Source organism: Monodon monoceros, unplaced genomic scaffold, assembly GCF_005190385.1.
Source record: "Monodon monoceros isolate NGI ecotype Baffin Bay Population unplaced genomic scaffold, NGI_Narwhal_1 Super_Scaffold_15, whole genome shotgun sequence".
Lineage (NCBI taxonomy): Eukaryota > Metazoa > Chordata > Mammalia > Artiodactyla > Monodontidae > Monodon > Monodon monoceros.
This window is the reverse complement of record NW_021703771.1, coordinates 10896945-10920843: the sequence shown is the minus strand read 5'-3', so window position 1 is coordinate 10920843 and position 23899 is coordinate 10896945. Positions and strand designations below refer to the sequence as shown.

General features: G+C 39.2%; 1 protein-coding gene across 1 annotated transcript in view; it reads left to right on the top strand.

The window, feature by feature from the left end:
• Positions 1 to 23899, top strand: part of COL12A1 (collagen type XII alpha 1 chain) — a 106005-nt gene that overhangs the window by 30491 nt on the left and 51615 nt on the right. The window contains exons 14-27 of the mRNA XM_029224239.1: positions 4553 to 4825; positions 9757 to 10023; positions 10486 to 10678; positions 11755 to 11876; positions 13675 to 13824; positions 13906 to 14025; positions 14124 to 14288; positions 14862 to 15008; positions 17265 to 17404; positions 17920 to 18049; positions 19670 to 19812; positions 20125 to 20254; positions 22087 to 22223; positions 23313 to 23442. Of these exons, the coding sequence (XP_029080072.1) occupies positions 4553 to 4825; positions 9757 to 10023; positions 10486 to 10678; positions 11755 to 11876; positions 13675 to 13824; positions 13906 to 14025; positions 14124 to 14288; positions 14862 to 15008; positions 17265 to 17404; positions 17920 to 18049; positions 19670 to 19812; positions 20125 to 20254; positions 22087 to 22223; positions 23313 to 23442 (2247 nt within the window). The remainder of the gene's footprint in view (positions 1 to 4552; positions 4826 to 9756; positions 10024 to 10485; positions 10679 to 11754; positions 11877 to 13674; positions 13825 to 13905; positions 14026 to 14123; positions 14289 to 14861; positions 15009 to 17264; positions 17405 to 17919; positions 18050 to 19669; positions 19813 to 20124; positions 20255 to 22086; positions 22224 to 23312; positions 23443 to 23899) is intronic.

Genomic DNA, 23899 nt, shown 5'->3' with positions numbered 1-23899 from the left:
CTTCTGTATTCTGCTGTGGAAAGTTGGATGACTCTGAGCTGAGCTCTAACGGAAAAGACAAATTGATTCAGAAGAGGGTTTACATTACATTTTCAATTTAACTTCTATTTTTGAAAGTGGTGTGTGAAACTCAATGAAAGCCGGCCGGAACAATCTGTAAGGTGAAAATAGAGTTTCATTTCATAATGATTAATATTTCAGTTATCATCATTGGCTAATTTGTGTATAATTATATTTGAATTGGATGACGATTTGCTTTTTAGAAAGCAAATGGAAAAGAGCTAAGGAAATGTAGGAAAGTTACTTAAATGAGGCCTTAGTTCTTTGGCCTCATCTGTGGAAAAAGTAGAATCAACCCCTTGTGGATGTTCAGATCATGAGAAATGCACCTGTCTAATTACTTACCTCAGCAGCACAGAGATGCATGCACGCAGGCACCAGAAATGACGCCTTTTGAATATATGTGAGTATGTTCTGTAATCAGATCAGAAATACTGAGTATCAAAATTTCAAAAACTGATGAATTTTGTTTGTTTAAATTTATGACAGAAAAGCATTGTTATTCCTTGCATCTATCCTGGTACTATACTGGGCAGAACAGAGTAGAAAGGAGAACTATTGAGAAGGAATCAAAGGAATAGAGATGAAGGAATGCCGTCATTGCAGAAGATGACTTGTTTGAAACGATTGCCGGAAATTCTATTCCCAGAGGTAAAAGTAATATGCAAAGTGCAGGCATATGGTTCAGAACAGCAGAAAACAAGTACCATGAGATTAAATTATTGAAAACAATGTCACTTAGGTAAAAAACATGAACAAACCCAAACATCATAAAACATATATTTGTAAGTCTTGGGGCAAAGGGAGAAGAGGAACTCAAAACAGGGGAGCCTTTGCTGGTGCAGAAGTGGGTCCACGTTTGGGGAAACGTTGAGACAAAGTGGCAAAAAGCCTCCTGGAGTTGGTTTCTGCTCACTGCCACTGTTTCTATGTCTTCCCCTTTTGAAGAATGGTAACCTTTGCTGGACAGAGGCTATATACTGGTCTTCTTACATCTTTCTTATTCCTCTCTCTTTCCTCTTCCTTCCCAGGTACGCTAAAAAGAGACTCTCGCAAACCCAATCCAAGCCAAATAATCTCTTTCTGTAGCTACTGATGTCCGAAGTTCCATAGTTTGAGGACAAAACCTCCAATTCAATATATTAAACCAAAGCAAATGCCTGGCTAGGTAACCCTTGGGTCAAACCTCATTCACAGGGAAATGTGATCAACGCTTGAAGAAGAAGCATGCGTTGAGAGCCTTTTGACGCAGGATAGAGGGGAGGAGACAGCGGTGAACATCCCACTCATGTTATGGGATGGAAAGGGTGTGATGAGAGGCGTCAGTCGACTTCTCCGGTCTCCGAGGGTCAGCCTTGGGCACGTGCCACTACCTAAAGAGTGACTTGTTGTGTGTGGCCATAGACCCATGCGATATAGACACCATCCCGCCGTCCCACACAGCGTCCCTGTGTCCGCCAATTTTGACCAGCTTTGCTTTAATCACACCTGTCTCTCATTTCAGAGTGAAAGCGAGTGTGAGGGTTCCTTCCCACACTGACCAAACAACTTCCAAATAAAAGCCCCCAAATGAGAAAAGAGTAGAGGATCGTGGAGGAATTAGGATCACAGAGGAGACTGAAAAGATTTTTAGAAAGCATCAGGGCTCAGGCACATCTCCAGATACTCCAATTTAATTGACCTGGGCATGGCCGAGCCTTTAGCTCTCTGGGTGATTCTGTGTATCTGATCAGGTCCAGTCCAATTATTGCGTTGCTGAGGGTCCCAGGGCCCCAGGAGGTGATGGCCTGCTCACCAGGTCCCCAGACCAGCTTGGCCATTTGGCAGCCTGCCAGTCATATCACAGGGTGAATTCAACTGCTGCTTTTCTTGTAAGTTAATATTTGGCCAAGCCAAGTTTCCATCTTTTAAAACTTCAAGGGTTATAGGTCTGATAAAATAGACTTGTCACGAGTACATCATATTCTCAAGATTCTTGGATGTAGTGCAACAGCTGGAAAACCCAACTCCCCCGCTTTTTGGAGCAAAACTGTTTTTCAGTGCATTTGACAACAGTATAAACTTAATATTTAGGATTATTTTTATCAAATTGACTGATTGACATAACAAGAAACCCATTGAAGCAGTTTATCTGTTCGATCTTGGCTTCTGATTTGAGGTGTCTTTTTTCTTTCTTTGGGTTCCATATTTCTTTGTCATGAACATGCAGTGTTGCAGTACCAGTGCCTGCCAGTAATGCCTTTATGCGCGAGGCAGAAACTATAATTTTCTGAGGATTTTTTTCTGTGATTGAGAATTTACTTAGTGTTCACTTGAATTAGTGTTGTCATGCCATTAACTGGAACTCAGGAATATTTTTCAGCTAATATTTTATTTGAATCTTAAAAAGTGGTTTTACAGATTCTTTCCAGGACGTTGACAAACCTTGCAAAGGCCTTTACTGCAGTTTTACTAATATTTTGTTCTAGCTTTCCAGGTCTTGAGAGTGTTAACATAGTTGATTAAAATCCATGGGAATACATGTCTCGTGAGCTAGGCTTCTTTTGTTTGTAGCCCAGAAGTATCTTTGTGAATGTATTTTTGCTTCATCCACAGTTCCCTTCCTATTATTTTTCTCACAGTGAAATCATTAGCCTGTGTTTGTGAGATTGATGTCGTGTTGCCATGGAAATAAACAATGTCACAAATTCGGTGCTATAGAAAGTAGGGAGAAAAACAGGCTGAGAAGCATAACCTTTGGGAAAACTAGAAACTAAAATTATTGTTTGTAAATTACTGCAGTGTTAATTTGGAAGATAAATCCCATGTTCTAAGCTAACTTTGTCTTATACTTTTCGGGAATGTTATTAATGCAGCTCGTTAGCTCACTTAATTTCAGAATCACTTTCAAGTACTTTCAAGTATTATTTCACCACAGTTGTTGCTAACTGCAACTTAGGAAATTTAAGTGAAGAGGCACATATGAAAAAAGGATGTAGTGTATATCAAGCAGAGGAAACATGCTGCAGATTTAAAACTTAGAGACCAGTAGTTGGGCTATCGATGATCAAAACAAAGTAAAAAGCAAAAAAACAAACCCAACAACCACGTCAAACCAAACCCAACCCAACACAACCAAAGAAACACTTTGTTTATGTTCCTGTAAATAGAGAAGATGTAAAGATGTGTGACCATTTAAGTAGCAAATACAATTAAAGAAGACCTTCAAATGAAGATTAACCTCAAGTACTGGGGGAAATAAGTCAGTATGTTCTTGAAAATAAATACTCTAGGTTGCAGTGAAATATGTAACTAATCTCCCTCCAGAGATGAGATGTCCTGTCAGCAGTTGAAGTTATTTATAATGGAGTTAGACTTTTCCATTTCATCTTGGGGTCTGGTAGGATGCCCAGCTCCCATTTTATTTATTTTTCCCTCTGTAATCTACCATATATGATAGGTTTATTGTCCACTAAGATTTCTTTTTCATTTACTGTTATCTTTATGTACTGAAATTTAGATAATTATGAGTATTTTAAAGATATTCATTTTTACTCTGATTCAAGTGAAATAACAGTCTTCAACATTCTTGTAGCAGCATTATATATCATTTTCTTGAATACACAACAATTACTGGTAAAATGTATGCTGTAGAAGAGGTAGTTTTATATTTATGTCATACTGTGGCATACACCCTAGTAAAGGTAGCCAATATAAAGTGACCTGTATATTTATCGTACATTTAAATTATGGAAAGTTAGGGTTTTATTGGTAGACATCTGTGTCTCCTATTAAGTCAAGGTTGCTGTATTTTTCCGTTTGGGTTGTACTTCTTTTTTTAAATGAGAGAGCCAAAATTTAGCAGCAAGCATTTTCGATCGGCTAGAACAAGTGGTGTGTTTTATTTTGATGACTAATTGCTTTTAGATTTTCCAGAAGAATTGGTGGTTTTTAGTTTCCTTAGGGTTAAGCTGTAATTGAAATTTTGCATTTCTGCTCTTTTAGCTTTGTGAATAGAGTTTCCCCCCCCGCAAAAAATTGTTGGAATTAAGATTTGCAAGTGATATGAGATCGTTGGAGTTACTGGAAGTGGTATGTTGAAACCGAGCTTATTTAAATAAGATAAGAGGAAAAAATGATGGTGAAGAAATAAAGATCTTTGTGCACAATAAGGAGAACTGAACTGTAAAATTTGGGGATTTAGATGCTTTTTTTTCCTTTGGAATTGTTTTTTAGGCACGTACTTCATATTTCGATGCCATTCTTGTCCTGAAGGACATTCCAATCTGATTGGACATATGGGGGCCAGGGTGATAGGCAGGATTCAGGTATAATTCTAAAGTTTAATCCCATCTTCTGTTCCACTGACAGAATAGGACAGACAGCTTAGAAGGAAGAAATGGGCAACTTTAGACAAATTGACTCCAGCAAATCAGGATGTCTACTAGGATGAAGGAGTATTTACATGTATAGTAGACATTAAAAAATGATCCCCCTTTCATTTCTATTCTAGAACGTGGTTCACCTCAGAATTTGATTACTAAAGATATCACCGACACATCGATTGGCGCTTACTGGACGTCTGCTCCAGGAATGGTTCGCGGTTACAGGGTCTCTTGGAAATCGATGTATGATGATATTGAGGCTGGAGAGAAGAGTCTTCCTGGAGATGCAATTCATACTATCATAGAAAATCTGCAGCCAGAGACCAAATACAGAGTTTCAGTATTTGCAACTTACAGTAGCGGAGAAGGAGAACCTTTGAGTGGAGAAGCCACAACTGAATGTAGGTAACAGTCCGAGGGGGTTTGAGTGTGTTGGTGCTACCTAATAGCTATCAGCTCATCATAACCACTTGCATTTTTTCCTTATATGACAAATGGGGACTCAAAAATTAGGACCTTTAATGAATGTGGTTTAAATTCAGGTTTGTTTTGTATCTAAAATTATATCAAAGTCTGAAATATTGAATCCCTTCCAACTACCTACACAGTTGACCCTCGAACAATGTGAGGCTTAATCTGAGTACAGTTTATAGTCAGCTCTGCTTATCTGAGCTTCCTCTGCATCTCAGGAAAAAGCCAACCTCAGATCATGTAGTCCTGTAGCATTTGCTAGTGAAAAAAATCCGTGTATAAGTGGACCCTCGAAGTTCAAACCTTCATTGTTCAAAGGTGAACTGTGTTTGTCTCTCTCTCAGTCTCTCTCTCTCTCTCTCTTTTTTTTTTTCTGGTGGAAAGATCAACTAGGTAAGAAGCTCGGCTAGTATAAAGATCAGAAGCTATGGAGACAAAGAAAATTCAGGCATATTTATAACTATATTACCTTGGGCAAGTTCTGGAACCTTCTTTGAGCCTCAGTTTCCTAATGTGTAGAATGCAGCCTCAGATTGTCTTGAGGATTAAATGAAATAACAGTGGGCAAAGCACCAAGCATAGTGCCTAGCTACTTCGAGAAGGTTGATGAATGACGTGGCTATTGAGACTATGATTGTCTCAATATGATACAATACGATACATCCAAGACTAATCCTAGATTATTTTTACTATGTTTGGGGAGGCTAAGTCAAGTCTACTCAGGTTTCTGGAGGCTAAAATTTACCTTAATCTCATTAATATTCTTTCTTGTGAAAAATTTTGAATCACCCTCTCATCATTTATTATCAGGTGGCTAGTGAGAGGCATGTCGGTATTTCTCAATTGTCCTTCCTAAAAAGTAATTTGTTAAGGATGGGCATTTCTAAGTATTTATAGGAGAAAAGTTTATTCCTATTGCTTGGGAGGATTTTAGGAAATGGGGAAAGATTGGGGCACTCTTGCATTTCCTTTTATTAGAAAGAATTGGAGGAAAGGGGTGGTTTTTCTGCCAAAGGAGGAGAGAGGGAAACACCATGAGCAATTTCAATGAAGTCCTGTATCCGGATTTTAGGTTGTCCTTAAATGAAAATCTTTTGGTCTGAGTTCTCTGAGGAATTCATCTTTTTTTTTTTTTTTTAAATCACTGGCAAACTCAGTTGGATATGTCTAAGCTTAAATCTGTGTCAAAATTAACCGGATTAAAAAAATCAAACTCCTGATAGGAGATTTAAATACAAGAAAGGGCACGTTTCTCGGATAGTCACATGATTGGTTTCCATGGTAGTGATTGAAATCTTGTGTCTGAATATATTGGCTGATATAGTTTAAGAAGCTGGCCCAAATTCATCTCTATTTCTGGTAAATATTCACTTGTTGTAAAGAGAAGCCATGTTGTAAACTTAGGCCACATATGACACATCTAGCTAAATTTATTTGTAGGAGTGAAGATACAATTCACGTGGCTGAGAAATTATCAAAATTTATATATTAAGAGGGAAACTTTTCCCAAAGATTCTCCTCCATCATTTCTTCTTGTGAAAAGATTGAATCCTCAGATATTTATTTGGGATTTAAAATCTCCCCAAGGATATGTTTTCGTCCAAAGCAAGTATGTTAGCAGAAATCCTAGATAAATTTTCATCTCTAAGAAGCTGAGCATCTAAGAAATTTTCACTATTTCTTGGCTAATTGATTGATTTAGAGGTGAGTGAACAGAAAAGCCTCTTTCTAACTATGAGCATACTAGGCAGCAATGAAAGTACATTTTCTAGAGGGTATGCCAGCTGCTCAAACAGCTAGGCAAGTAAGATGGAAGACAGGAACCTTTCTTTGTTCTACTACCATTTTGTTGTTGTGTTTTGCTTTGCTCTCTTTGTGGAAAGTGAGGTAGTTTAGAAAGTACTTTGAGAGATCTGAGTCAGGTGTCGCATATTCAGGTGGTGGATGAGTCCTAAATGGTGCGGATAACTGGGTCGAGTCACTGGGTCATGCTCTTAGAGTTTCTTATAAACTTCCAAGGAGACATTTTGGAAATATTTTCAGGAAACATTTTCTGTTTTCACCTGACACTCAGAGGCATGGTATGCAGACTGTTGATACAATGAAAACCATGAATTGTGGCTAGAAGGCCAGCAGATGGGACACTTTCTACCGGCCCTCCTATTATGGCAGCTGGTTTAGCAGAGGTGCAGTGGGTGTTGGAAAGCATCTTGTGCGAGTTACTAAAACATGAAAAGAACTTAGAGCGGGAGTATTAACAGCTTTTTATGGCATGTGGCATACCTATGAAGGGAGTGAAAAATCTTGCTTTTTCCTTATGGGAAGCCAACAAGGATTTTTTTTCCCTCCTTAAAATCCAAAGTTTCCCATTAAAGCTAAGATGAGATATGTTGGACTTTATTTAGCTTCAATTCCTCTATTTTAAAGAATCAATTAAAAATCAGGAATACAATTGAGATCCTTGAAGCATTTCAAGGTATGAAGTACAATATTTGACTGTTATTAACATATTTAAATTTGGGAATATTTTAAAGTTTGGGATCCCACTCTTTTGGGGACATAGGTTTCTTTTTAGATCAATACTCGTAAGATTTAAATGTCCATTTTTCTCAATTCTGAGTTGTATGAAATTGGTTTGAGAAATTTGTGTAAGGGAGAGATGTCCTTTTCCACTGAACAAAAGTTGAAGAGGTGGAAACAAGAGGTCAGAAAACATATTTTAGCAGAACTCTTTCTAGAAGAGTGTTAGACACACATTGATTTATTCAACATTTGTAACAAATAGATTGTTCTGTGTACTATTCTTTCCCATACTCTTTCCAAAATCCTATGTAAGGTCTTTACATATTTTGTTTGAAAATATATATATTTTTCTTTTAATAGTTCACTTACCTGGAGAATAGTAATAAAGAATTGAGGATTAACTAAATAAATTTTAATATTTCCAGAAAGTAATGGAATTGGCTGAGAATTCTCTTACTTTCTTTCTTTTTTTTTTTTTTTTTAACATCTTTATTGGGGTATAATTGCTTTACAATGGTGTGTTAGTTTCTGCTGTATAACCAAGTGAATCAGTTATACATATACGTATGTTCCCCTATCTCTTCCCTCTTGCGTCTCCCTCCCTCCCACCCTCCCTCTCTTAACTTTCTTTAAACCCTAAAATTAAAAAATTGCAACCAATATACTCTTAGTTGAAATTACACTTGCATCTTTCGGAAAACTAATTTATAGCCATATATTGAATTTCTTTATCTATTTTGTCATTCTTACCTTTGCCCTCTGTACATAGCATATCTTTTGCTTATATGGCTGTCAAGATTTTCTTTTTTATACTGATTTTAAGTAATTTGCTTATGCTGTGCCTTGGTGTAGTCTTTTCATGTTTCTTGTGCTTCAGGTTCATTGAGATTGTTGGATCTGTGGGTTTATAGTTTTATAAAATTTGAAAATATTCAGACCATTGTTTCTTCAAATATTTTACTTATTGCCCCCCACTTTCTTCAGATACTCTGGTTCTACATGTACTCGTCTGCTTGAAGTTATCACAAAGCTCACTGCTGTGCTGTTCAGTTTGTCAATCTTTTCTCTTTTCTTGTGTTTCATTTCATTTTTATTTATTTATTTATTTTAAAAATTATTTATTTAATTTATTTATTTGGTTGCACCAGGTCTTAGTTGCAGCACGTGGGCTCCTTAGATGTGGCACATAAACCCTTAGTTGCGGCATGCATGTAGGATCTAGTTTCCTGACCAGGGATCAAAGCCAGGCCCCCTGCATTGGGAGCACGGAGTCTTATCCACTGCACCACCAGGGAGGTCCCTTGTGTTTCATTTTAGATAGTTTCTATTATCATGTCATCAAGTTCGCTAATTTTTTTCCTGCAATTTCTAATCTGCTCTTAATACCACCCTGTGCATGTTTCATCTTAGACATTGTATTTTTCACCTCTAGAAGTTTGGTTTGAGTCTTTCTTATTTGTTCTATGTGTTTACTTAACTTGCTTAACATTTCTTCTACCATCATTAGCATATGGAATATAGTTATAATAGCTGTTTTAAGGTCCCTTTTGAATAATTCTGTCATATGCATTATTTGTAGTGCCGTTTCTTTCTTTTTAATTTTGCGGTACACGGGCCTCTCACCGCTATGGCCTCTCCCGTTGCGGAGCACAGGCTCCGGACGCGCAGGCTCAGCGGCCATGGCTCACGGGCCCAGCCGCTCCGCGGCATGTGGGATCTTCCCGGACCGGGGCACGAACCCGTGTCCCCTGCATCGACAGACGGACTCTCAACCACTGCGCACCAGGGAAGCCCCCCCTGAGATATTTTTATGTGTCAGTTTCCTGTTCCTTTGTGCTGATAGTCTTACATGTTCACGGCAGTCACAAAGGATGGTGTTAACTGCAGCCACTATGGCTAGTCATTTATGAATTGTTCTTTCTTCTGAAAAGATTCAAGGAATATTTCTGACCCTGTATTCATGATTTTTAGTATTCTGCACACTGTAATTTCTACCGGAATTCTTTACAGATGGAAATATAATAAAAATTCTAAAAGCTCATCTCCAGAAATGGGTGTTTTCTTTACTAAGGTCTCTGGAATGCAAATATGAAATCCTTGCAATATGAATTCCCATTTTTTAGTTATTAGCCAGTTGAAGAGAAAACATCTCACTGTGACCTCACTGAGATTAGGCTCACAAGCCATCTTGAACTTAGGAGAGCTCACAATGCTAAGTAAAGGAATAGTGTACGTATTTAAGAAACCACACATAGCGTTTTGTCACATAAATGGGGAGGTGGACATAAACATTTTCTTTCAGCACAGAATACATTGTAATCTTCCTTTCATCTCACAGTATCCGATGTTTCGAAAACCTTGAAAGTGGATGAAGAAACAGAAAACACAATGAGAGTTACCTGGAAACCAGCACCTGGGAAAGTTGTCAACTACCGTGTTGTGTATCGCCCCCGTGTGGGTGGGAGACAGATGGTTGCCAAGGTGTCACCCACTGTCACCTCAACAGTGTTAAAGCGACTTCAGCCCCAGACCACGTATGACATCACAGTTCTCCCAGTTTACAAGACAGGAGAAGGAAAGCTTAGGCAAGGTTCAGGAACAACAGGTATAAAACCATAATAATTTTGGGGGGAAAGTGTGTAATATTTTAAAGGGAGATTTTAATATATCTACTTCATTTGTAAATGTCTAAAATGCAGTCTGTAATAAATTATACTATAATAGTTAGGTAGGATGCCTAATTAGCATATGATTTTTACCAATCTAGTTCCTGGTAAAATGATTCTACATATTAATTGTCTAATGCTAATCTAATCTTCTGAATTGGGAGTACTATTTATACTTCCACTTGGGTAGCATTCTATTATTCTGATTTTTATTGGGTATTATAGCTTGTGCTTTCTGACTTAATCCTTTTTATAAATGTATATTTTGAAGTATTTTGTTTGTGATGATTGCCATGTATATCACTTAGATATTTTGAATTCAACTTATTATTGTAGGGGCTATAAAAAACCCCCAAAGCCTAGGCTTATGGATAATATTTTAACATCTGTTATCTTTACAGCTTCTCGATTTAAATCACCCAGAAACCTCAAAACATCTGACCCAACCATGTCAAGCTTCCGGGTGACTTGGGAGCCTGCACCTGGGGAGGTCAAGGGTTACAAGGTCACATTTCACCCCACGGGAGATGACAGAAGACTGGGGGAGTTAGTGGTTGGACCATATGACAACACAGTTGTTTTGGAGGAACTTAGGTAGGAATGAACTCTATTCCGTTTTTGTTAACAGATTGTGCCTTCCACACATGATCACGTATGTGTCTGTTTGCCGGCAGAGTATTTAAAATCAGCCAAAGTTGCTTTCCTCACTCTTGGTGCTGCTGAAGTTGAGGTTAGGGTTCAGAGACTCAAATTTAGGCCTGAGCAGTTGTACTCTTTTAATGACTTGTTATTAAGTGATCAGTGATGGTGTTTCTTCAGTAACACCCTGCTTTTTAAAAATTAACATCCACATTGCACGATTTCACCAAAAGCAGTTTATCACCAGCCAGCCTTATGGGAACGTAGGAGTCCCCATGCCTTCCGGAAAGGCCCAGGTGACTGACCCTGAGATGCGAGTGTGCATCGTCTCCCAGGATGGGCTGCAGGAGTCAGGGGGCAGGCCTTTGCTCTTGGGCTCAGCTGGGAGGATTGGGGAAGGGGGGCGTTTGCAAGCTCTTGCTGCAGGCTGTGTGGTGGGAAAGAAGGAGGTTTGAGTTGGAACAGCAGCATTCTTCACAGTAAAAAGAACAGGCTGCTGTGCATTGCCTGGTGGAAAGTTGGTTTGTTTCAACGATTCATTCAACAATATTGGAATCTGTATAAATGCTTGATATTTACTTTTATCGGAATAGGGAGGACGAAATTTATTGAGCCTCCTACGTGCCAGGCACTGTGCTAGGTGCTTTATGTTCCCTTGCAAGTACGACATTTAAATTGTCTTCTTAAAGCCCATCACTTAGAAGCAATAAGAGTGGAAGCCCGATCCTTCCCTGAGTGGCTCAGTGGGAAGGTGGGGATTCTACACCTAATGGAAAGGCAAGGTGGAACTTGGCGCCGTGAGCCCCTAGTATTCTCTAGAGTGCTGGCGGGCTAGTTCCCCTTGATACCTCAGAGTGTGGGCTTAAACTAGAATGTGACGGGAATTAGTTTCCTTCTTCTGCAGTGTTATGTATTATAAGTTCCTCTGAATGAAAGTTTGTAAGTCAAGTTGAATGTTTATAACAAAGCAAAAAAAAAATGCTACCACTTGAGGTTATTATGCATACAGACTATATATTTTAACATTTCAGGGCAGGTACCACCTATAAAGTAAATGTTTTTGGAATGTTTGATGGAGGAGAAAGTTCACCACTTGTTGGACAAGAAATGACAACCCTCTCTGACACAACTGTAATGCCAGTTTTATCCTCTGGTAAGAAATTGAGTTACGTTCCCCTAGGAAAAGTCAGTATTTTGCAACTTTTTTTCAAATATGAATTGTTAGGTGACTCATACCATGAAAATTAACTATTAAATTTTACACTAAAATTTATTTCAGTAACATATACTTAAAAAATTCTTCAAAGATACAGCTAAGCACACTTTTGCCGACATTTTTTAAGGCTTTCTTGTCAGTGTTGCATTAGTTACATAGTACTGTATTATGTAAAGTTGAGATTTTACAATGATAATATACATTATCTTTAACCTTTAATATACATTATCTTTAATCGCTTTCTAATAATTAAAATGCAGTTTTATTTTGTTAAAGTCATCGTAAAAATGATTTATCTGGGCTGAGCAAGCAGCACCTTGTTCCGTAAATAGGTGGGCAACTAAGACTTGGGAAGCAAAATGGTAACATAAAGCCCTCATACTTTTCTGCTCCTGCCACGACTACAACTTTGATGCGCATGAAGCTAGTTTTGAACATTCTTCCAGGTGAGGGTGGTGGGTAGAGTTTGCTTCTAAATATTTTAATCATTTGCTAACAAAGAGTAGGTCTTGGCAGATCAGGAGCAGACTTGTAAAGCCTTAGGTGCTTGGAATAGTACTTGGGAATCCTAACTCCTGATGGAGCATCCAATATGCAGTGGCGCCTTTGGATTGTGATGGGCATCACTGAATCTTTCTCAGCGAGTTTTTTTTGTTGTTGTTGTTGTTTTGTAATATAAAGGTCAGATGCTAACGTGGCAAGAAGTTGAAAAATTTGTAGCTGGTAACATAAGCTCCTAGAAAAGAAAGCGTTTGAAAACATGGATGTGGATAAAAGAAGTGAAAGGGTCAACTCTTGCTGTTTTGCATTAATGTTCAATTGCTTCTCTTATGATGATGTTAATTAACTGACTTATATTTTTATTTTGTAGCTTGTGCACTGAGGATATTGGGATAATTCTCTCTTTGCAAAGCACCCTAGCTTTGTATCAGTGTTTGTGCGTGTGGTCTCTGTAGCTCTCAATCTGTATACTTGTTTGTATCTTTTTTCTAGATTGTCTTCCTTCTCTCTTGATTTTTTAAATGTGCAGACCTCACCAGCTGTATCTACCTGATTGTTATACATAGTAGATGATTAAGTTAAATAATGAAAAACTAAATAATAGCTATCAGACTTTTAAACACTATATCTTTACTTCAAAAAGTTCTAATTTTAAGAGTTATATGCCTAATCCTTCATAATATATGTAATACTGGGGGCTTTAATTAATTTAAAAGATATTTTTGGCTCACTGAACCTTTTTCTAGCTTACACATTTTAACAGTTCATCTCATACTTGTCTGCTAATGACCGTTGAATATTTAGAAAAATGCAACATCCAATCTAGATCACATTAAAAGTTTTATTAAAATTATTATTGTCTTATCGTTAGGTGGCTCTACATTCCCACTTATATATTTTACCTTTTGGGTTTGTGAGCTCATTCAAATTTACGATGACGGTTTAATTCTCCGTGTCCTATGATTGCGGCTAGAAATATAGCCAAAGATGAATGAAAGATTTTCCACTGAAATAATTACTGGAGGGATGGACGGTTCCTGTGACTCTTATTTGAGGTTAATAAATCGTATGGACATGTTTTCAAAGCCTTCAACTCCAAATTACATCGCTGAGCCACAGAACTGAGGCAGTTAGGCGACACTGAGCCCCCAGGGGGTGGCAGAGGCGTGGCTAGGAAGTAACCCGACAAAGAATGTGCTCCTTACTCTGTGCTGTCTCACGATTGCTGTGTCAGGGATGGAGTGTCTCACCAGGGCTGAAGCAGACATCGTGCTGCTGGTGGATGGGTCGTGGAGCATCGGCCGGGCGAATTTTAGAACCGTGAGGAGCTTCATCTCCCGTATCGTGGAAGTCTTTGAGATTGGCCCCAAAAGAGTACAGATTGGTAGGTGTGACAACATTGAAGGCATTTAGACGTCTCCATCATGCTCTTTTATACATGCTAATGCCAATGGTGTCCTTTTAGCCCTTGCTCAGTATAGCGGGGACCCCAGAACAGAGTGGCAGTTAAATGCTCACAAAGACAAGAAGAGCTTGTTGCAGGCTGTGGCAAACCTACCTTACAAAGGAGGCAATACCCTCACAGGTGAGTCAGATGCTCCAGCGAGCTGTCAGCTCTCGCTTTCGGTCAAAGCTTGTGGCTGAAAAATGATGTGACTGATTCTCTTTTAACAATCCCACTAGGCATGGCTTTGAATTTCATTCGCCAACAGAGCTTCAAGACCCAAGCTGGCATGAGGCCTCGAGCTCGAAAAATCGGCGTTCTCATCACTGACGGAAAATCACAAGATGATGTTGAGGCACCTTCAAAAAAACTCAAGGATGAGGGCGTGGAACTGTTTGCTGTTGGTGAGCATTGACGAGAATTGCCACGCCCCCAGGGGTGACAAATGTGCCCAGGGTATTTTTGTAGTTAAAGATATTTTCTGAAGCATGAAAAAACAAACAGACACACTTGCCCTATCACATCATTTATCAAAATAATGTACCAGGAAGTTCATTCATGTTTTTCTTTTCTCCTTGTAATGGGATGAAACTACATGGCTTCTTGGAAGAGAGTAATGAATCAAGAGGACAAATGTACTATTAATAGGATTCAGGAAAATTCTTGTTTGGTTTTCCACAGCACCATGTTTATTTTTGATATCCATTATTTCACTTTCCAGAAAAAACACTGAAGAGACACTTTTTGGTGGGGAATCAGTGCCAGAAGCATTTAGAAGAAGCTAAACAAAACAGCCTTTAGTTTATATTATTTTTTGTTTCTATTTTATATATGTAATCATTTTATTATTCAGGAAAATCATATATACATTCTAGCTAACATTGAATATATAAGGGTAGCCCATGAAATGTTTGCTTTGTTCCATTAATTTTTTTCTGAGACATGCTTTTAATTTGTGTATATCCATTTTTCCCAAGGTATTAAGAATGCTGATGAAGTTGAGTTAAAGATGATTGCGACAGATCCCGATGATACCCATGCATACAATGTGGCGGATTTTGAGTCCCTCTCCAGGATCGTGGATGACCTCATCGTCAACTTGTGTAACAGCGTCAAAGGTCCAGGTAAGGTTAGCCCAGGGCTTCTCACCCTCAGCACTATTGGTATTTTGGTCCAGATAACTCTTTTTAGGATGGAGGAAGTGGATTCTTTTGTGCGTTGTGAGATGTTTAGCAGCATCCCTGGACTCTTCCCGCTGGATACTAGTAGCATCCCCTGAGTCATGACAACTAAAAACATCTTCAGAATTTGCCAAATGTCTGCTGGGGAGAATACTGCCTCCAGCTGGGAATCATTGATTTAGTCCCTGATTTTTTTCTGATGGCATCAAACTATACATGACTTCTAGCTTATCTGAGGATACATTTTGTTTATATGTGCCTGCACCACACACACTCACACACACACACACACACACACACACACACACACACACACAAGTGAGATTGGGGAAGAAATAGAGATGCTTTCTTTCCTGGTGTATATCTAATCTCTGGTAAAGCATCTTCACTCTACATAACTATTAAATGGTTGTTCCCAGACTTTTATTTTCTAAGGTTTGCTGCCTTTTGTTTTGGATTAGCAATGGAAGAGGGGTCTTATATATGATTTGCTTTGCCCCAACTACAGATGATCACATTTGATACTTTGCACTTGTAACCTCTAAATATAAAGACAAATTATAATTTTAGAATTTGGACTTTTAGAGAGGATATTATCTCTCTTTACCACTGAAGAAACAGATTTAGAGAAGTTCAATTACTAACTCAAGGCCAAATGGGTAAAGACATTTTGAGAGGTCCTTGAAAAAAGGTAGCTATTGATAAGGAATTAAGATTTAGAAATAAAATTATGGAAGTGAATTTTTAGTGACAAAGAGTGGTGTAAAATGACTACTATCTGTGTAAATCATAGGGCAAAACATGGTAAGCACCAAATTGAAGGTTTTTGGAAAACTAACGATAGAAACTATGGTTCTTATTATATGAGAAAAATTTCTTTTAAATACATGGAGATTCTGGTAAAGATTGTCTTTCACTAATTTATTCTGGTTTTGGAAAGTTGGAATGAGTTTCATAAATAAAGTGGTAGAAATGTTTCACGTGCTTTGGATACCGAGGCTACATTTATTTGAATGTTCCTTCTTGAATTTCTCTCTCCAAAATTTTGCAGATTTTCTTTTTGGATTTTGAACAATAGACTGCCTTTTCCCAGGAGAAACAGACCAGCCAGGAATCCAGAATTTGTAGGCATCTGGCTCTGGATGAGCTGAGAGAGTTGTGGTTTTATTTAGTTGGAGAGAATTTTGAGCGGGGATGAAAACATCTTTTATCTCTTTTTCTTTCTTTTTTTCTACATCAGCTACGTAATATTTGCATTCATTTAGTTTCCCAGACAGTAAAATTGCTTGATAATTTTGTAGGCTTGATTATGACCCAAGTACAGTAAAGGTTAGGATACTAAGAATGGAAATTCTTTTTCTCAGCTTTGGCTTACAAAGAAAGTAGAAAGAGTTTATATGAGAATGATTTGCCGTGCTCACAGAGTCACTGCATTAGTTCTCGTATAATTATTATTTGGAACATCTTTCTGACGGTCCTAATGAGCCTAATATTTCTATTTTCATTGACATGTATTCCAAATATTTTTCTATATCAGTCATTTCACCTGTACTTATGAACAGAGAATACAATCACAGGTGGTAGGATATTCCCGAATTTTAGAAGACTTGCTGGTTTCTCCTGTCTTCTGAGTGAGAAAGTGGTTAACTTCTCGTACCACCGAATTAGATCTTGTAAAGGAACTAAACGTGAATAAGAAGCCAATTCTGTCTTCACAGAGTATAACTTATAGTTATGGAGATAAGACGTGCATATAAATAGTCAATATGATAATGAGGGCAGTGAACTTGGGTGGTGCCAAGAGTGATAAAGGCAGTGGAGCTGTCAGGACTCACGGTGTCATTTACTGGGATATGTACAAGGTTAGAGACCAGAGCAAGTATCCAAGGCTAAGTCAGAGGTTTTGAGTCTAGGTGACTGATAAACTGCGGTGCTTTCAGGAAGAGGGGGAGCAACTTTTCATGAAAAATAATGAGCTCAGGCTTGAGTTTCCAGAGGCTGAAGAACCCTTTGGCCACCCATTCAGAGAGGACTTAGGAGTACTGGGTCTCTAAGCTGATTCACCGTAACTTCTTAGTATGTGAAAGAATACATGTAAAAGCCTGAAATATGGAGAGGAACACCATTTCAACCAAATTTAAATGTCATCGCCTTGCTATAATAATGAAAAAAGTGTATGTACTTCATTTCCTCGTGTAGGTGACTTGGAAGCACCTTCCAACCTAGTTATTTCTGAGCAGACCCATCGTTCTATGAGAGTGAGCTGGACACCTCCTTCTGACAGTGTGGATAGGTATAAGGTGGAATACTACCCAGTTTCTGGAGGGAAACGGCAAGAAGTGAGTAGATAACCCACTCCTTCCTGGTCCTGAGATTGGGTCCTCCTTCTTAGGGCTCTGAGAGGAATGCTGGGGGGATGTAGGGGGCAGAACTGAGTCCAAGATGGCGCTCTCCATTTCTTGCTAGGCAAGCACTTCCATTTGGGCTTAATTAGAGGGAAAGAGCTTTGCTTAATTTCTTATGTTTTTTTAATTAAGTATTTTTAATTAAGGATTAAGAGGATGCTTCATTTATCCATGAGTTTATATTAGAATCATCGAGTAGGGAGGGAACATTGAAGACCTTCTAGTTTTACCCACTAATTTTACAAATGAGGAAACAACAGCTGGGAGAATAAACTGTATGAATTGTCCAAGATCTCGTTGTCATCTGGTGGTTTCCAAAAACAAAAGACAACGGTCTCATTAAAATATAATTTCTGAGCTCATTGTAGTTAACCACTTCCCAATTATAGGAGAAAAGAGGGACGTGATTATAACGTAAGTTGTTATCCTCCTTACAATTTTCCCCCTAGTTTTACGTGAGCCGACTGGAAAGCAGCACCGTGCTGAAGGGCCTGAAGCCTGAGACTGAGTATGTTGTTAATGCGTATTCTGTGGTAGAAGATGAATACAGTGAACCTCTGAAGGGCACAGGAAAAACCTGTAAGTCCGACTGAAAAAGAAATCTTATCATTGTTTTATTTCTTAAGTTAAAGAGGTGACAGCCCTTGTGGGATTTTTTTGTGTGTTCTTCTTTAAAAAATTTTTATCGAAATGTAGTTGATTTACAGCGTTGTGTTAGTTTCAGGTGCACAGCAAAGTGATTCAGTTATGCGTATACGTTCTTTTTTAGATTCTTTGCCCCTATAGGTTATTACAAGATATTGAGCAGAGTTCCCTGTGCTCTACAGTAGGTCCTTGTTGGTTATCTATTTTATAGAGAGTAGCGTGTATATGTTAACCCCAAACTCCTAATTTCTCTGTCCCCCCTACCCCGATACTCTTTGGTAACCATAAGTTTGTTTTCTACGTCTGTGAGTCTATTTGTGTTTCGTAAATAAGTTCATTTGTACCGTGTGGGACTTCTGTCAGCCTTCCAAATCATTCCTTTATTCGATATCCATTCAACACATATTTACTGAATGCGTACTTTGTGCAGGTCCTCAATAAATACTCTGTGGTTTTCTCCTTTTACTGGCTGCTTCTGCCGTCATGGGACCTGGCTGGGTAGTCATGGTCTGAGATATCTTAGAGAGAAGAGTACCCTTAACAGTTATCCACTTCTTAAGGGAAGATACCATGTGGGGAGTGGGACTCAGATTACCTGGAAGAGCAGCTTGCAGGAGTGACCAGCTCAGTTCTTCCTGCTGGCAGTTAGAGCTCCCCTTTTTTTTTTTTTACTGACTTTTGGACTCTGGCCTTTACTGGAGAAGCTCTAATGGCTTTGGCTTTGAGTAGAGCTTTGGGGAACGATGTTCCTCACTCCTATTCCTGGTAGGGTTTCTGAAGCCATATGAAAATACTCTTTCCTTCGTGGCTGGGCTCCAGGAAGAGGGGAGGCCTCTTACAAGAGGCAGGAGTGGGCGTCACTGAATCGCCTCTACTCACTGCTCAGTCCCTTAGGTCTTTATCTCTTCTCTTATTTCCCTTTATTTTAGACCATCAGAGGTGGGAAATAATGTATTTCATAATGGGCAGGATTAATCTGCTAATTCCTTAAAACTTTAAACTCAATCTTAGGACAAAAAATAGAAAACTGTGTAGGTGTTAAGTGGAGAGAAGGCAGTAAGCCTTTTACTCTGCCTCATGGGCTAATCTTCTTTCTGAAGAATCCCCTAAGTTCCACTTATTAATAGATGGCACCCTCATTTAAAATGTTTTAAAAAGGAAAATGAAGTGAAATATTATGTTGGCTTTTTATGTATGAAATGTTATGGTTGAAGAATGAAAATGGTCAACTTACAGATGTTCCGGAAAAAGAGATTGAAATCTCAGGAAGTTGGTCTCTGTTTTGGCTTCCACATGAACTCACTAGAATGCCATTTTACACCTAAACTTCTTTGCTCTATGAAATAGTTATCACATGCAGTCCTAGTATGAGGTGGCGATAAACTATGAGATCGGGTTTTTGCGGGGAGAGGAAAGGGTCATATTAACTCTCATTGATTTCTCACAGCAACCTACTTTCTATTTAGCATATACAAATATCAATAAGTAGGAAACGACTGAAAAATGAGCAGACTGACAAGAGCTAGACTGGTGTCTTCTTTTACATTCCAACAGTGCCGGTGCCCGTGGTCAGCCTGACCATTTACGACATTGGCTCGACCACCATGCACGTGAAGTGGCAGCCAGTGGGGGGCGCCACTGGCTACGCCTTGTCCTACGAACCCATCAACGCCACAGAGCCGACCAAACCCAAAGAGGTGGGAGGCGTTTGTTTCTTTATTGTTGGGTCTTCCTGGGACTTCACGGTTGTAGAGTCCCCATTAAGGGGCAGTTACTCACGAACTCATTTATAACTTTACATCCAAAACAGAAAAACACAAGATTAGATTTGTGACCTGTGACGAATCTTAAAAAAACATCAGCATGAGAAAGGAAATGCAGGGCAGAGAAATGAAAAATCAAAGTTGTGTGAAAATCTAGCAGTCACAGATTGGTGTAATTGTCCATCCCCTGTTAGTGGAAAAGTTTAATTGGAATGTGTTGTCTCCCCTCGGCATGTCCATCGGCAGATGCGCATGGAACCGACAGTGACCGATGTGCAGCTGAGTGACCTCTTCCCCAATACTGAGTACGCGGTCACGGTCCAGGCCGCCCTTCACGACCTCACCAGCGACCCCTTCACTGCAAGGGAGGTCACCTGTAAGATGTCGCCAGTTCTTCTTCCCTTATTGCTGTGAATACATCACGCTCTTTAGGCTTCTTCTTTCACCCGATCGTGCTAACGATAATTTTGATAATTTGTGTGTCAGTTGTAGGGTTATTACTTATGGCAATCTAATTTGAGAATTAAGGTTATTTCTGGACTTATGGCAGCATCTTAAATTGACTGTAAGATTCACATTTATTTTCCCATATTTTGAGATGTATCTTACAGTCAATGGTGTCTTACAATTGCGCTTGGTGAGGTGTCAGTCAGGGAATAGAACATGAAATAACGGTGCATCTTACAATCCATGTTGTTGTAGATCCATGAAATACTGTATATGGCGTTGGTGAGAAGGGAATGTCGGGTGAGTGTAGTTTTGGAGGAGGATACTAGGTTTAAGATCAAGATGTTCTAAGTTCTTGTTGAAGTAGAAACTATGGCACACATGAATAAGTCTGTTTCTGTTAAGTAAATGAACTCAATCCCCAAACATACTGATCATCTACGACACTCCAGTCCTGTGCTTAGGTGTTGGGAATGTGCTGATAAAAATGTAGGGCAGCGTGGAGGACCCGGACTCTTTCGTGGTTTGCACTTCTCTTGTGTGTATTGTTCAGCCCCTTTTGTGTTTCTGGTTTGCTTCACTAGCACTTAGGTGCTTTTTCTTGAAAAGTGACAGCGATTGCTCTTAGGATCCTGGCCTTACCCAGCCAGTAGTTTTGTTTCATGCTTCTCGAGGTGGGCGTGCTGGGATTCTAAGTATGTCTTGGCTTAAATTTGGTGAGTCTCAGAACACATTTCGAAGGAAATTAAGAAGTTGGAAGAAACGTTCAAGGGGGAACGGTGTTGAGACGGAAGCATGATGAGGCAGAAAAGAGAAACCCCGCAAGGTGGAGCAAGATACAGTCACTGACAACAAATAATCATCTTTCATATGTCAGATCCTGTCTGGAGCTGGTGGTTTGCGGCAGTGGGTCGACGGCAGGTGGAGAGAGCGGGGAGCGGCTGAAAGACGAATGCGGCTATGGATTTGGATGTGGGGCTAGACTGCAGCAGTAGGGGAGGAGAGGGCACAGAGAGGGGCTGAGAGACGAAAACATTGAAGGGATGGAGGTGCAGAAACATGGAAGTGGAGACAGAGATTCAGGAAGAGAGATTTACAGACTTGAAAGGAGAGACAAAGGAAGTTGGTGAAAGAGGCAGCTCGAGAGAGTGAGATGCGTCTCATAGAACAAGAGAAAATCTCTCCATTAGTTATCCTCCTGGTCCTTTGTAAGGTAACGCTTTTTTTGACTTGGTGAAAGTTTATGATTTGGATTTTCTTCTCACCGTTTGGGCTCCTGTGGGTTTTCTTGTAAGCTTACTGGTTGCTTAATTTCGTCTCATCTTCATGCTTCACTCTTGTAACCATTTGTTTTTCTATCACGTTCTTCAGGAAGCGTGACTCATTTTGATTTCTATCTTAACCGACTTAAATATCTGATAAAGACACATGAGCTGTACATATATGGTGAATTATGATTTATTATAGCTGAGCAGCAAGTAAGAGCTTATTTAAATAGAGTGGGAGAAAGTTAACATATAAATGAGAAGTTAGAGTTGTGATAAAAATTTAAATTTATCCTGTTTTTAAAAAGCCTCCTTAAGAAGAATTCAGCTGTACCTGGTAGAATCAAAGTGCTTTTATCATCATAGCCAATTTGTTTAGTTACTTTGCTGCACACCTTTAAGTTTTCTCCAAACAACTTCTTGAAAGCTTGTGTGGATGCTTTAGAGCTTTTTGGCTGAGAACCACATCTGGCCCCAATTTCTCATGCATTTCCAGTGCCTTTGCCCAGTCCTCGAGATCTGAAACTCAGAGATGTGACTCACAGCACCATGAACGTCTTATGGGAACCTGCACCTGGAAAAGTGCATAAATACATTGTTCGCTACAAAACACCGGAAGAGGATGCCAAAGAGGTAGGTTGAGATTAGAAGGGGTTTAGAAATATTTGTTTAGTCCTAGTAGGTTTAACAGAAGAACCTAAACAAGTATAACATGTTTTGAATACTTGTCACTTTATGAACATAGTGTTGGAGACGTTATATATTTATAGAGCACTATTTGAATATTGGTAATATATTGGACCGTCTTGCATTTAGTTTGGAAATGTTTTGCTGTGTGATATTAATCCTAAAAACATCATCCCTTTGTAGATAGTTATAGAGTCTAGATGGCATTTCGCTCTCCTGCAGGTGCTTCATATGGTGCTCTGCATTCTACGAATTACTAAAAAATGTCATAATAATGTTTCTCAAAATGAAAGCTAGCAAGCGGATGCAGGAAAGAAGAGGGGGAGTTTGTCAGGGAATGGGAAGATAGGACACTTGAGCAGGACAGAGAGAAAGTAGGAATATAATGTCAGAGGATTGTCCCTCTGGCTTTGAGCGTTTTTGAGATGATGCTGAGATGGAGAGCTATTTCCATGACAGCCTGCTTCAAAGTGGAAGCAAACCGAGGAGCTTCACCAGCGAATGGGTTTAGAACGTATGTTTGCCTGAAGGGGCATTCATGTGAGAATCTCAGAGGCATTTTTGGAAGCTAGAAGTGGTTTCTCTAAGCACCCAGTTACAGACTGTGCTGGTCATTTGGATTGTACACAAGCTAATTTATACCTGTGCACACATTCATTTCATTCTGGGTTTCAACGTCAAAAGCAGTGCAATGACCAGTGGGTCTAATCAGCTAATGCACAGGAGAATTTTTCCGAAATGAATCGCGCAGTGATACAAAGGGAGACGGGGAAGTGGGGGAAACGATTAGGTTGTTTGAATTCCTAGGCAGTCATCATTTACCAGACACTAGTGCCAGATACAGCTCAGTACATACATTTTTTCCACTTTGGAAACATTTTAAATGATCTCCAATTCCTGGACTCTTATGCAAATTGGAAAACACTGCTGTTTTTTGTACCACAATTCTTATGCTCTTGTGCTGAGAGATATAGCCAACAACAGAGGGATGTCGAAATTAAACTTTGTAAAAATAGTTCCACTGCTCTATTGTAGGTAGAGGTGGACAGGTCATGGGCCAGCACACCCCTTAAGGACCTCTTCTCACAAACCCGGTACACAGTCAGCGTGTCTGCGGTATATGATGAAGGGGAGTCTCCCCCAGTGACTGCTCAGGAAATCACCCGTGAGTTGTGTTTACGCTTTATTGATAATTGGAAGACAACACTGCGTGCATGTGTCACTGAACTTACTGGATTATTTCATTTCCTTAAAAAAAATTTTTTTTTATGGGTGTATAGTTGATTTGCAATGTTGTGTTAGTTTCAGGTATACAGTAAAGTGATTCAGTTATACACACACACGCACATGTATGTACGTATTCCTTTTCAGATTCTTTTCCCTTATAGGTTATGACAAAATACTGAGTATAGTTCTCTGTGCATTTCTTCATGTTATTTTTGCCAGAATTTAATAATGTTTGGGTTCATAGATTTCTTCCCATCTTCTATCTCTATGTCCATTCCTTTTATGATAATTTCTTTCCTATTATTCTACCAGCCACTGTCACTAATTCATCTTCCAGATACTTAACCAGTGTGTGTGTGTGTGTGTGTGTGTGTGTGTGTGTGTGTGTGTGTGTG